Source organism: Onychostruthus taczanowskii, unplaced genomic scaffold (genome assembly GCF_017590055.1).
Source record: "Onychostruthus taczanowskii isolate IOZ18803 unplaced genomic scaffold, ASM1759005v1 scaffold95, whole genome shotgun sequence".
Classification (NCBI taxonomy): Eukaryota; Metazoa; Chordata; class Aves; order Passeriformes; family Passeridae; genus Onychostruthus; species Onychostruthus taczanowskii.
In genome coordinates, this window is record NW_024507546.1 from 1,461,304 (window position 1) to 1,474,533 (window position 13,230).

Here is a 13,230-nt window from a genome sequence, read left to right on the forward strand (position 1 = left end):
TTCCTTCTCTGCTTACTTTTTTCCCCCTTTTCCCTGCACAGATTTTAGCTGGTTTTCATTGCTAAAGCAAGGAGTCACAATAGCCCACAAGTTTTGTTACCTTTGTGCCTCTACTTGCATCCCTATCCCCTTGGTCCCCATGGAGAGCTCCCCATGCACATCTCTTGGAACAGCCATTCTCTTCTTCTGAAGCATGACTTATGGCAAGGGGGAGCTCTGTGGGTGGACTTACAATTATCCTGCTGGTAAAAAAAGGGAGAGATAAAGTCTGGCTTTGTCCAAAAAAGATAAGCTGGAACCTGAGAATGCCTGAATACCTGATCAGTGATCTACAATTACAGCAGCTGATGGGAAGCAGTGTTGGGAGAATCCAGAGGTTGCCATAGAAATGCAACAAAGGGTGCAATCCTCAGGGAGTGCACCTGAGTCAGGTATCACACATGTAGGAATTCTCAGTGAATGAAACTCTCAAGTTTAAGGGGGAAACAGCGAGTGTATCAGAGATAAAGATAATTGAGCTGCCTGTCGTGTTTGCGATATCAGGGGAGATCCCATCTGGACATCAGCTGGGATTGCTGCCGTGCCTCTTTCCCAGCCTTGTTTGGGTGAAATATATAAACCTCAGGAGAACTTGCAGAGCATCAGTGTGCATCTGCTGGCTTCTCTAGTTCCTTGTAGCAGGAAATCTAGAAAAACTTTATCATTTTTGGACCACAGCAAACATTTCAATTGCTTGTTATGGAAATCCTGTGTAACAACAACCTAATGAACTCGACTTTGGGATAACATTTTTCTGACTGCATTGGAGTGACTCACAGTTTTTAAAAAGGTATTTCCTGGGTGGAGGGAGGGTGTACAAAATGGTGCTATTTTAAGGAAACCCGTAATTCTGAATATCCTTCATCACCGTGCAACCTGCATGCAATCCCTTTCTAAACCCATTTCTGCACACCCTCCCACATTCCTGGAAAAAGGAGAGGAAGAATTATGACAAAAAAGATTGATATTTCTACTATTTAGAAACATATTTTCTCCCCATCAGAGGCTTTTATGGAGTGAAGAGAATTGATTGAATTTCAAAAAATTACGGTTGCAAAAAACAAGCAAATACTTCTAAACCCCCAACAGTTTCAAAACCCCAGGTCCACCAGCAGAGCATCCTCTTGGTGTAAAAGGGGAATAGATGCTATTAATATTGACTATCTTAATACATTAGATCATGGAATCCCCAACAGGGCTTTGTTGGCCTTTTGAAAGCAAAATGAGACAATTTGTTTTCGAGGAGATACTGTTCCCTCATTTAAATGTTGATCTTACAGGGAGGAAATAAAAGGTTATCATGAGGGAGCCAAAGATTTAAAAAGCAAACAAACAAACAAAAAATCATTCAATCACCTTACAAAATTAAAACAAAACAAAACAAGGACTTTTGACAGGGAAAAAGAGGAAAGCATTTGGAGAGGACCAACTCTTTTTGAACAAAGTAAAATATTTGTAATTTTATTCCAGACATTATCTTTTTAAACTCCATTTCTATGTTGAAGGAATAAAAAACCCAAAAGTAAATTTTAAAAATGAAACTCCATGAATTTTTTTTTTCATTTCAGCTCACCCCAAAACAGTTTTCCCATTTTGATGTGCCTTAATTTGGGCACTGAATGAAAAAAGAAATTATTTTCGCAGCTCCCATTATGTACCAAAAGCTGTCACAGAGAATATTCTTTTCATCTAAGACATTAGTAAAATCTTAGGCTTCAGAAATATATAAAATAAGATTATTATGTTAAAGAGCATTCTGAATAAAATGGCTGAAGCTGAAGTATTTATTTTGGTTTGTATTTTTTCTGGTTTTGGAAGTATTGTTGAGAAGACACAATGAGAAGAAAACCTTTTGTCCAGACTCTGAATTTCAAGCTGGGTTAGAGACAAAATCAACAGGAAAAGAAACAGATTTTTAAAGAAAGTTTAATTTTCATTCATGGCAGAGTAATGTTATTCCTTAAATGCTTGTAGGTGAAAGCTTGATTAGTGAATATATTTATCTTCCAGGGAAATGCAGTTCTGCAAAATATTTTACTTTACAGTAAATCACAACAGCAGCAATTTTTGTAACTTTACATTCAGTGTACATGGAGATGCCACATGATTTACATGATTTACTTGATTCCATTCTCACTTCTGAGCTTTGCACTGATGGTTCAGTGGCATGATTCTTCTTGACACTGGCTGAATTCCAAGTCTAAGTGAGAGGAGAATCAAACATGCAAGGTTTGGTTTTTAGCTTTTTGTTCAGGACAATGGGTGCTAAGGAGGTTCCCTGGTTCTGGCACCTTCAGCCATTCTGACGGCCTCCCTGCTCACCAGCACATCCATTCCAGCTCCTGCTAAGCAAAGCACAATATAGCCATAGATGCTACTGTCCAGTGATTTAAATTCCTTCTCTTGCCACATCTCCCAGAGCCCTGCGTGCCCTCCAGAGGTGGCACCCTCTGGCAGCGTAGGTTAGGAAGGCACAAAGACTCCTTCAGACCCAACATGTTTGCAAATCCCCTTCTGGCAGCTACAGCCAATGAGACATGAGGTGTGTGCACTTCTCCATGGTCAGTCCTTCTCCACAGTCAGTCCAACCTGACCAAGGACAGAGACTAAAGCAGGAGTGCCCCATGCCCCATGAGCATCTGGAGGAGGAGGGATGGTTGCCAGGAGAATTCCTGCCAGGAGAATTTCCTGCATGCCTCCCCAGCTCGAATGCATTGTCACCACAGGAACCAGCTACAGCCCCAATACAGCCCTTATCTCACACCGATGAAATCTGGAAATGCTGCAGCCCAGAGGGCATTTAAATTGTAACAGAGCCACTCACATCTTAAGATTCTAAGGAAACAAAAGAGCCTCCCTTTGCTCCCTTTCCTTCTCTCCATCTCTTGTTTTAGGCTCAGAATCACATCATGCAGTAAGCAGAGGCAAGCACAGGCTGTTCGCTTCCCTCAGGAATCACACCACCGTGTGCTGTGAGCTGAAGGAGGTGAAGCTGCCCTTGGGGCTGCGGTGACACTGGGAGAAGCTGGCAGCCCTGGTCCTTCTGCTTTTGGTCCCGCTCCTGTGTTTCCGCTTGTCACATACAATAAAGCTTTCGATCAGCTTCAGCTTCTCGTGCTCTTCCTTCAGGAAGAAGTCAACAAGCATGGTCTTCTCCTTTTTGATCTGTTCACTGATGTCCTTGGGGATATCAGGGATCATCCAATCAACCAGAACACTGAGGAACATCACCAGGTTCTGCAAGCACAGCAGCAGACATGAAGTAAGCATGAAAAATCCAAAATACTTGCACTGGAGCAAAACCAAACCTTTGTTATAGCTATGAGACAGATGTCAAACACATTTTGCTGGTGGTGTGTAGTAGTAAGCAGTTGATTAAGGCTTTATTTCAAGAAACAGCTCAGGTTTGTGCACAGCTACTCCTCAATGTAGAGGACTCAATGTAGAGCACTCAAAGAGGCTGAATTAAGCATGTGCTTCAGTTAGGTTTGAAATAGGAAAGGACATGGAATCATCAAATAATCCACGGCCTTAGTAGCTAAACCAGCATTATTCTTTACAAGCATGCAAAGGTGCCCAGTTCTCAACATCCAATTCCTTGATACTGAGTTCAGAATCCATTACTATAAGAACATCTCCAATACCATCCCAAATCCTGTAACACAAGGCAAAGATACCCATGTGTTTCCAGTGTGGCCTGAGCACACAGAGGAAAACTTTCATGGCCATTTGTCCTCAAATCCTTCTGTCTGCTGACAAGCAGGATTGTTTTTTACACTACCACACTGTGCAAGCCAAAATCCCAAATCTCAAGGTGAATACAGGTGCTGCTCATAACATCAAGCAGGAAGCAGACTGGGCAAAAAGTTTTGCTTGCTTGTGAAATCTATAGATAAGCAATGCTTTGGGGGTTTGTATTGTCATGATAATGCTTTGAGAAGTGTGTGTTGTGTAATGCCCTAATATGTGAGAGCAGTTGGCTGACAGGGTTGCTAGCATGAGCTCTCTGTCCCCATATGAGACAATGGAGCTAATTAACCAGGGAATGTTCTCTGGCAGAGCAGGCAGAGGGTTTGAAGCCCAGCAGAACCAATTGCTTTCAAGTGCTTTGCAGCCAGTGGAAAATTACTGAAGGCACAGCAAAGAAGCAGAAGAGGGCAATACAAACCAGGCAAGATTCACAGAAACACTTGGGAACACTCGGCAGGTAGGGACAAAAGAAAGGCAGATTTGTAAAAGAGGGATGGGCCCAATTTGGTTGTGGAAGGATCCCAGATCACGGAGGAGGGCAGAAGGAAGCCATTGGAAAGACAAGCCATGATAGCAAATCCCTTGCTAATGAAATCCTCACACTGGGGACAATTTACTTTTCTCCATTCAAGAAAGTAGCAAAAAACCTTGGACAATTTATTACTTTTATTTATTTATTGCTTTGGGCAAAGAACAGCAGTTAACAAGCTTACACAGCACTTATGTACTTTCTACAAGTGGTACCTCTGAGACTATAAAAGTTGACAAAGCCTGGGGTGTTTTGGGGACCACTGCTAACACCAAGGGCTAAAGGAAGATGTGGGTCTTGCTTTCCACGTCTATTGGACATGGGCTTCTTTGAAACACACATTTTGATCCATCTATGATGATATTTCTGTGTCTGAAAGTGAAGTAACTCATCAGACTTACCTGAAATAGAATCACAAAAGCCAAGCGAGCAGACAAGACCGCCCAGTACTGCTTAGAAAACTCGTACTGGTGTGGGGACCAAGGTGGTTCTCTGTAGTCTTTGAATCTGGAGATGAAAACAGCTCAGTTATCACAGTTCCAGCAATTTCCTCCAGCACCAATTGCTGTGATTAATGTGATTTTCCAATCACAAAACCCAAAGAATCAAATCCTCCAGATGTTCTTACTTCAACCCTTACTATGAAATACAACTTCAGAATAAGAGCTGGACTACCTCCACTGAATTTAACACACTCAGTGTGGTTTTCACAGTTGTAACCAAAATCAGAACATTCTTTTAATGTTTGAAATGTCCAGATTTTAGAGGATTGACAGGAATCCCCTTTATTTTATAATGTAAATTGACATCAATGTACATGGAATAAAATGCTGAAATGAAAGCAGAGAGATAGTCCAAGGCATTTTCAGGCTGAAGGAGATAAACCTGCATTCATTTCACCCAAAACTTGATTAATTTAGGGAATAACTCAGCCCACATAAAATGTGACTCATGCTTTGGTGATTCCCGTCTCTGCATTAACAGAAGGGGGAGCCATGTGGAAGGCACTTCCTAAGTTAACTAGCCTTGGACAGGATAAAACAGAGCCTTAGTTGTTTGGTGTAAAGACTGTTGCTTTTAGTATTATAATCAATCATTTGGAAGTAAACAATAGGCTAATAAAAATCACAGATGCTCCTAAATTGGAAAGTCTTGCAAATAGCAGGAAACACAGAAAGCAATAAGAATTGGAGACAGGAAACACAATGAGAATAATATGGGGAAATGGAAAATAATTAAAAATAAAACACTTGAAGGATCTTTGAAGGGATAGTGTTTGAAAGTGGAAATAGCCTGGAGCTTGCAGAGGCTAGCAAGTTAGCACAAGTTTGAAATATGGCAGCAGGACAATGTATGACTTGTGGATATATCAACAAAAGTCACAATTGTGCTGGGGCAGGGAATTAGCCTTCCTCTGAACAGCCCAGGTAAATCCACACCTGGATTTCTGCATTCAGCCATTCAGCTGTGCACATTCCAGAGGGGTGGAAGGGAAAACAAAAAGAAAAAAAAAAGGGAAACCAAAGAAAAAGACAGCAACAAATTGAAGGTAGTTCAGGAGAACAGTACAAGGGCTGAGGAGATTGACTCATTGGGAAGATTAAAGAGCAGCACATGTATTGCTCCACTTTGGTAAGTAACAGCCACAGTTGGACATGATAACCATGCGCAAATTGTGCCCTTAGGATGGAAAGGGATAATTTAGTGCTGTTCCCAGTGTTTGACTAGGAGTAATGGGATGAAATTAAGAAAGGGAAAATCTGTTTTGAGTACCACAAAACCCATCCTGACAGTAAGATTCATTAGACTGTGCAAAAGCCTCCATTGGGGGATAATGGAGAAGGTTCATATATAAAATCTGTCAGCTTCAGTTTGCAGGTGCCAAAATTACCTTCAGGTTCTACCCACATGGTTTTGCATGTTAAATTACACATTTGCAGTCCACGCATCCCCTACATCCTGCTGCTCCCCACCCCCAAGAAACTGAGACTGAATGCTGGATGTCATTCTGTGCTGCAGCTTCTGGAGACAAAGGGCACGAGGTACAGCCCACAGGGAAGAGAATACCACTTTCAATTGGGGGCTGTGTTAATTTAGGGAAGAACTCCCTGGGCTGTGTGAGCCCCTGGATGGTTTTTCTCAGCAGTGCAAGCACAGGTTCTGTCTTAGGATTCCTGTGCTGTTCCTGCACTGCCAGATCCCCCCACTGGTACTTTTCTAGACATTGTGGACTCCCACATGTTGCTCAAACCTGTACGAGTGCTGCACCAAGGGCCAAAGTCAGTTCCCTTGAACTTAATCTGCTTGAACATCAAAGCCAAAGAAAGCCACTGAGTTTCTTGTGGACTTTGCCGACCATTATAAATCAATCCCAGTCTTGAAATGGAGCCCAGGTTCACCTGGAAGGGTCACCAACTGTGGTGGGTTTTCCATTTAATGCATTTTGAGCTTCACAAACTATGTAAGTGTTGCAGGATATCAGACCCCTTGGAAATTTCACCTGGCTCAGCTGGGAATCACACTGTTAGTGATGCCTGAACCTGCACTAGCAAATGATTTATGGTGAAGGAAAATGTTGCCAGAGCTACAGATGAGGCAGCTGGGCCTCCTCCCCATCTCCTTTTTAAAATTATTCTCTGCCCCATGGGACTCCAAAGGGCCTTTTCTAACCCCTAGATTCTACAGGTAGCTCCTTTTTTCAAAGACCATCTTTTCAGCTCAAGAAGCATTTGGACAATATCCTCAGGTGTGATTTTTGGGGTCTTCTGCACAGGGTCAGGATTTGATAATCCTTGTGGGTCCCTTCCAACTCAGGATATTCTATGATTCTCTGATTCCCTCACCTCTTCAATGCTTCACTCTTAAAATATTTGATTCAGCAGGCATGGTAGGAAGAGCAACCAACTAGTGCTGCAAAAGGACAAGAATATGAAGTAGTCAACGTGGTTGAAGAATAGAGCACAGAAAAGTTATAAGGAAGAATAGAAAAATGTGCACTGAAAGTAGAGAATTGTAGGACAGGGGAAGCAGGGTGGAGAGAATTGAAGCCAGGGCTAAGACAAAGATGTTAATATATTTCAGAAGTTTATTGTGTATGGGGGAAAAAAAGACTGGTAAAAAAAAAATCTAACTCTATATAGGTGGAATTTCAAATCAGTCCAAATAAGCTAATCTGTTTAATTTCCTTCTTCAGCTGGCCTTGAGAAGAAATTGGACAAAACATCCACAATCACAGAATCAGCAGAGCAGGAGTATAAAAAAATTAGTCAGGGAAAAATGTTAGCATCCACCACTGATCATTAAGAATAGATGAGATGAATCCCATGATATTAAGAAAATAAATTCAAAGACACTTTATACAGTTGCTGAATGTTGGAGCAGACCCATGTTAAAGCAAAAGTCCCTTGAATGACTCCATATCTGCTGCTTCCTTTTTTCAATGTGACCAGTAGGTTTGTATGTACTCCATCATCATACAAGTCTACAAGGATTAAAATATCCCATATCTTAGCAAGATTTGCTTCTAATTTGCCTTCAGCTATACAAATGCCATTTTTCCCTGAAAGAAAAAAAGTAAAATTACAACTAATACTGTGCATCAGGACAGCTTTACAGCAACCTTTATTTGGAAGCAGTGCCAAAGAGTTCACAGCACTGCAGAAAATGCTGCTCTAAATATTTGGAGAATGTATTCTCTATGTTCAGTGGCAGAGTTGTTTCTGGCTTGTTACAGTTATTTTTAAGATACCTTAATCTCTGGCAATGCCCATAAGGAGAAAAATGCAACCTCATTACAACCACATTTATCTCCAGAGGTCACAGAAATCTAAGAATAAGAGAGGTCAGCTTGTTCCCAATGCATTTGCCAGAAACAGAAATACAGATTTTATTTCCAGCTTGAGGGGCAGTGTTTGGTTGCCTGTCTCTTGGGACGCAAGTTAGAGACCCCATACTTTATCACAGTGATAGTTCTGTCCAAAGCTGAGATTTTGATAAGATTCAAATGAGGCAGATGATAATGAGAAACAGTGTTTGTGGATGCTGACATATTTTCCCAATTGTCTCCTGATAAGAGAAATGTTCCCATAGTTTTGTCTCACTCAGACTAACACATTAATTTTTTTCCTCTTCTCAGTTTCTTAGATGGTGTCATCAGGCAGGGAGCACTTTTGAACACAGTGTAGATGATTCCCCTCTCCCTCTATTTGGGGTCTGTTGGGTATTTGGCTGCGTGTGACCATACTAATGTGAGGAGTGCCTTTCACCCTGTTGTTAATGCACATATTTCCAAACACACCAGCACTTCAACATATATAAACAGGGCCAGTGGCTGGAACAAGGTAAAAAGCAGCATAGTGAAAATAGCAAAATCACAGTGAAGTGGATCAAGATGCTTGTTGAAGAAAAATACATTCAAATTTAGGGATGAAAAATTAAAAAGTGCTAGAGTGGAAAAGCATTTCACAGACTTACAAATCTGAAAGTCCGGAGATGCTGCATACTTTAACAAGGAATACTTTGCTAACAAACAAATCCCAGCAGCAGAAATGAGGAATTGCAGAGCTCACTAGCTTATAAGTTACTTAAAAGTTAGGAGTGCATTCATCTATCCTCTGCTGTAGTCGAGGTGAGAAGGTAGGTTCCTCCCAAAGGCAATCCCAACAGCACTGCCTGAGTAACAGGGACATATTTCTCTCCCTGTTTACCTTGCTTCCAGTGAAGAAACTGGGATGTGTCATTTTGCGGGTTATAGTTGAGCAAGCTATATACCCCACTTAAAATCAGTGTGAAATATATTGCATATCAAAGAAAGAATGGAAAACCACTCTACATTAAGACTATCCTTAAATAAATGGAAGAGGAACTTTTATAATTATTTTGTGCCATTGCAGAGACCAAGCACAGGGTGATTTCAAGGGAGTCAAGAAGGAAGGGGAGAACAGGCTGTTGAGTATAACACTGACCCCAAGCAGATCAGTTTTGAACAGCTGGGGGTTATAATGCCTTAAACCAGCTCTTTCAATTTCTGTGTATTATTATAAAAATACCAAGTTACTTTGAAAGCTGGACCACATTAGTGATTTCTCATACAAACTGGAACTACTCTATAGGTATCTTGTATTTGGGACATATTTTAAATGAAGTTGAACCTTGTTTTCCCAGTCAGAAAAGATGTATCTGAAATAGTAGACAGGTACATGGTGACTGGTGCAGGTTCTAGAGATAGACATAATATACTGAAAACTCATATCTCAGCAAGTAAGGACTGAATTTAATAAAGACAGAGAAAGCCTGGTTCTAATTACTGGGTGACCATTTAAAAAAAATAATTAATTTTAAATAAAGCTGTATCTTTCAGTAAAGAAAGTGTTAGTTGGCTTTTTTTTTTTTCCTGTGGATCAAGTCTGTCTAAATTGTTTATTTTGCCTTTCAATGACCTGAAAAAAAACCCCTTTTAAAGACCTTGCAACACAGCGAGAATTCTCTAAAGGAAGCACTTCCACATTTTCAAAGGCACATGAATATTGCTGACTATGTGGACATATAAGTGAATTTTATCAATTCCCACTTGGAAAAATGACATAAGAGCCAAGGAAATTCCCTCAACTGTGCAAACTGCCTTTACAAGTACTTTACCTGCAGAATGAAACTTCCTGTGCAAACAGGGAGTTTTCTGGCTGTGTCCCAGCCTTGAGCTGGCTGACATTGAAGTATGAGAGGGTGTGATTGATGAAGCCATGCATGGTTCCATTCTGACTGTATGCATATTGATACATAAGGCGTGGGATGAAATCGGAGGTAACAGCAATGACAAAAGCCTGAGAGATGCAAAAACAAACAAAAAAAAACAACAACCAAACAAACAACAGCATCATGAATCTGTGTCTCCAGGTTAAGTAATTCAGGGGAAAATGTTCATGTCCAGGTAAATTTAGAGTGGTGGTGAAGGGAGAGTTATATGGCCAGAATTGGTACAGAATATTTGCACAATAACCTGCTCTGTCTCTCCAAGGGAAGGCTCAGCTAGGGAAATAGCAAAAGCAATTAATGGACTGCACGTTGCTCCAATTCTTTCCATCTTTGGAGCCATCAGGAGGTTTATCACTGGTTTAAAAAAAAAACCTTACAACAAGACCTAATAGCCAGTTGGTATAATTTGGGCTATATTTTGGTGTAGTTACACCAAACCTGTTTAGTGTAAACATCCATTTTTCTTTCAGCATGAGGATTTACACATCACACACGGGGGATCTCATGCTGGTATTAAACCTCGTGAGACTGGTATCCCCTAAAACTGGTGTAATTGTGGGGACAATCAGCCACAGAAATCTCTACATCATATCAATAAGAATCCCTCTGATTTCTGCTCTGGACTCTCTCCTGTTGGAGCAGGTCCAGAGGAGGCCATGAAGACTGAAGACTTCAGTCAGAGGACTGAAGCCCCTGTGCTATGGAGACAGGCCAAGAGAATTTGGATTGTTCAACCTGGAAAATAATAGGATTTGGGAGTAGACTTAAGTGCCCCTTCCAATGCCTGAAGAAACTCCAAGAAACCTGGAGAGGGACTTTTGACAGGGGTCTGGAATGACAGGACAAGGGGTAATGGCTTCACACTGACAGAGAGGAGGTTTAGATGAGATATAGGGAAGAAATTGTTCCCTGTGAGGGTGCTGAGGCCCTGGCAAAGATTTCCCAGAGAAGCTGTGGCTGCCCTGTCCTGGAAGTGTCCAAGGCCATGCTGGATGGGGCTGTGAGCAATCTGGGCTAGTGGAAGGTGTCCCTGTCCTTGGCAGGGACCTTGGAACGAGTTGATCTTTAATGTCCCATCCAACCCCAACCATTATACAATCCTATGATGATTTAAAACTATATTTTGCTACATAATAATTTCCCGTGTCAATAATATCCAGATGGAGAAGCAGAATTGGGCATTCAGTATTTTTTTTTTCAAATGGGTATGCACATATTTACATTTCCTTCAAGAAAATGTACCTAATCATACTTTACTGGAATCCTCAGAAAATAAACTTTTCCAGAGTTTGATCAACACAGGAAATTATCAAGAATCATAAATCTGCAAAGTGTATTCAGAGAAAAACAAGAGGCTGTAGAGTTTTTCTCCTCCAGCGCAGCTCAGTGCTGGACAACAGAAGTCTGTGCCTGACAATGAGATTATGGGGATGTGCAGGGTTCCACAGATTTCCTACCTTAATTCCTGGAAACTGGAGAGCCATGAGTAAACAATGTGATCTCCACCCAAATGAAACAACACTACCCCTCTGGAGGCCTTAGGGTGCTGTGATGTGCCGGGAGCTATTTTATTAAAGAAATTACATAACACCTCTCCACAAGTTCTCCCTTCAGTAGTGAAAATCACCTCCCTTTCTAAAGGGGTTTGATATCTTTAATATCTCTGACATTATTCCATGACCTTAAAGGTATTTTCCAACGTAAATGATTCTATGAGATTATTATCTGTAGGCTAAAAACCCACTAGAAACTATTGGGATTAAAGTCCTAAGGCATGAGATTTTTTTAATCTTAAAGCATACAGAGGAAAAATCTACTTAGGGAATACATATAGCACAATAAACATAATATATCTGTGTTCCGTTGTATTGGAGCAATTGAGAAAATTAGATGCTACTTTTAAATTATGTTGAAGGGACAATAAAATATGAACAATTATAAACAATAAATTATAAAGAGTTTTAAATTACATTGAAGGAACAGTAGAAGCTCCCAAGATCAAGGTTAGAAACTGGTGTAACCAAACACTTACATTAATAATCACTGAAAGTTTTCCAATACCACTCAAGATGTTATACCAAATACCTGTAAGTGAAAGAAAAAAACTTATTAATAGGGTCATTATAAATTTTCCTCTTTGTTTAATTGTATTTTTGGTCTTATCTTCACTGCAATGCTCTTTCATTACTCACCTATATCCTTTTCTCTCACTGTGTCTGGCCTCCTCAGCTCAGTAACAAATTTTTTTGCATCAAGACGAACTTCGATGATGTTGTTCAGAAGAGCAAAGACAGGGGCCAGAGGGAAGGAGGCAACAAAGAGTGTGACAAAGCCAAACTGGATAACTGAGGGGGGAAAAAAAAACAATGTTTTTTGATAGCTTCTGAAGGGAGCAGCAAATTGTTGATGAGCTTTATGCATTGCCAACCCCAAAAAATTCCACTTCCCTGTTTGGTCCCAGGAATAAATATCCCAGAGTAGGGCTATGAAGAGACAAAATTTTGTCACTATGGTTTATGAATGTTTCCAATAAAGATGCTAGCACAAGCACAAACCAAAGGAAACAATAAATTTAATAAAGGACAAAGGGTTCCGAGTATATTTTTCTGCATTTATACATAATTAACGGATTAGTCCATGCTATTTCTTTCCTGTCCTTTTCCCTGTAAGGAAAATGACACAAAATCAAGCAAAAGGAGAAAATCTACAAGGTGCCAGCTTCCCAGCTTCCTTTGAAAAACTTGGTGCAGCCTGTGAAAAGCAAGAACAGAAGTGTCTCTGTGGAAGCAGGAGCCAGTGGTGTTGTGCAGCACTTTCATCCCTCCTTTTGCAACTGATGTCCTCCAAGTTCAGAAATACTCTCTTTAAATGGAAACAAAGGGGAAATTTACATATATATACATTTTTATATAAATATATATTAAACTAATAAATCTGACTGTGATCTACATCTCAGAGTTTAAAAAATATTAGCATAGAAAAAGTATTCATATGTTTCAATACCCTATTTACTGTGGCTTCTTTTTTGGCAAATCCCTGTATAAGTTCTCTCTCCACTGAGGGAAGAATTGCACTTTTCTGAGAAAATAGCACAATATTCTGTGCACAAATCACAGTATTATACGTTAAAATATTTTCCTTCAGCATTGTTGTCACAACCT

The 13,230-nt window shown here is 40.4% G+C and overlaps 1 protein-coding gene across 1 annotated transcript in view; it reads right to left on the bottom strand.

Moving 5' to 3' along the window:
• Positions 1 to 1,986: 1,986 nt before the first annotated feature.
• ANO2 (anoctamin 2) overlaps positions 1,987 to 13,230 on the bottom strand; it is a 156,969-nt gene continuing 145,725 nt past the window's right edge. The window contains exons 21-25 of the mRNA XM_041426850.1: positions 12,262 to 12,414; positions 12,102 to 12,154; positions 9,956 to 10,137; positions 4,720 to 4,825; positions 1,987 to 3,276 (exon numbers count right to left, since the gene is read on the bottom strand). Of these exons, the coding sequence (XP_041282784.1) occupies positions 2,995 to 3,276; positions 4,720 to 4,825; positions 9,956 to 10,137; positions 12,102 to 12,154; positions 12,262 to 12,414 (776 nt within the window). The 3' untranslated portion in view covers positions 1,987 to 2,994. The remainder of the gene's footprint in view (positions 3,277 to 4,719; positions 4,826 to 9,955; positions 10,138 to 12,101; positions 12,155 to 12,261; positions 12,415 to 13,230) is intronic.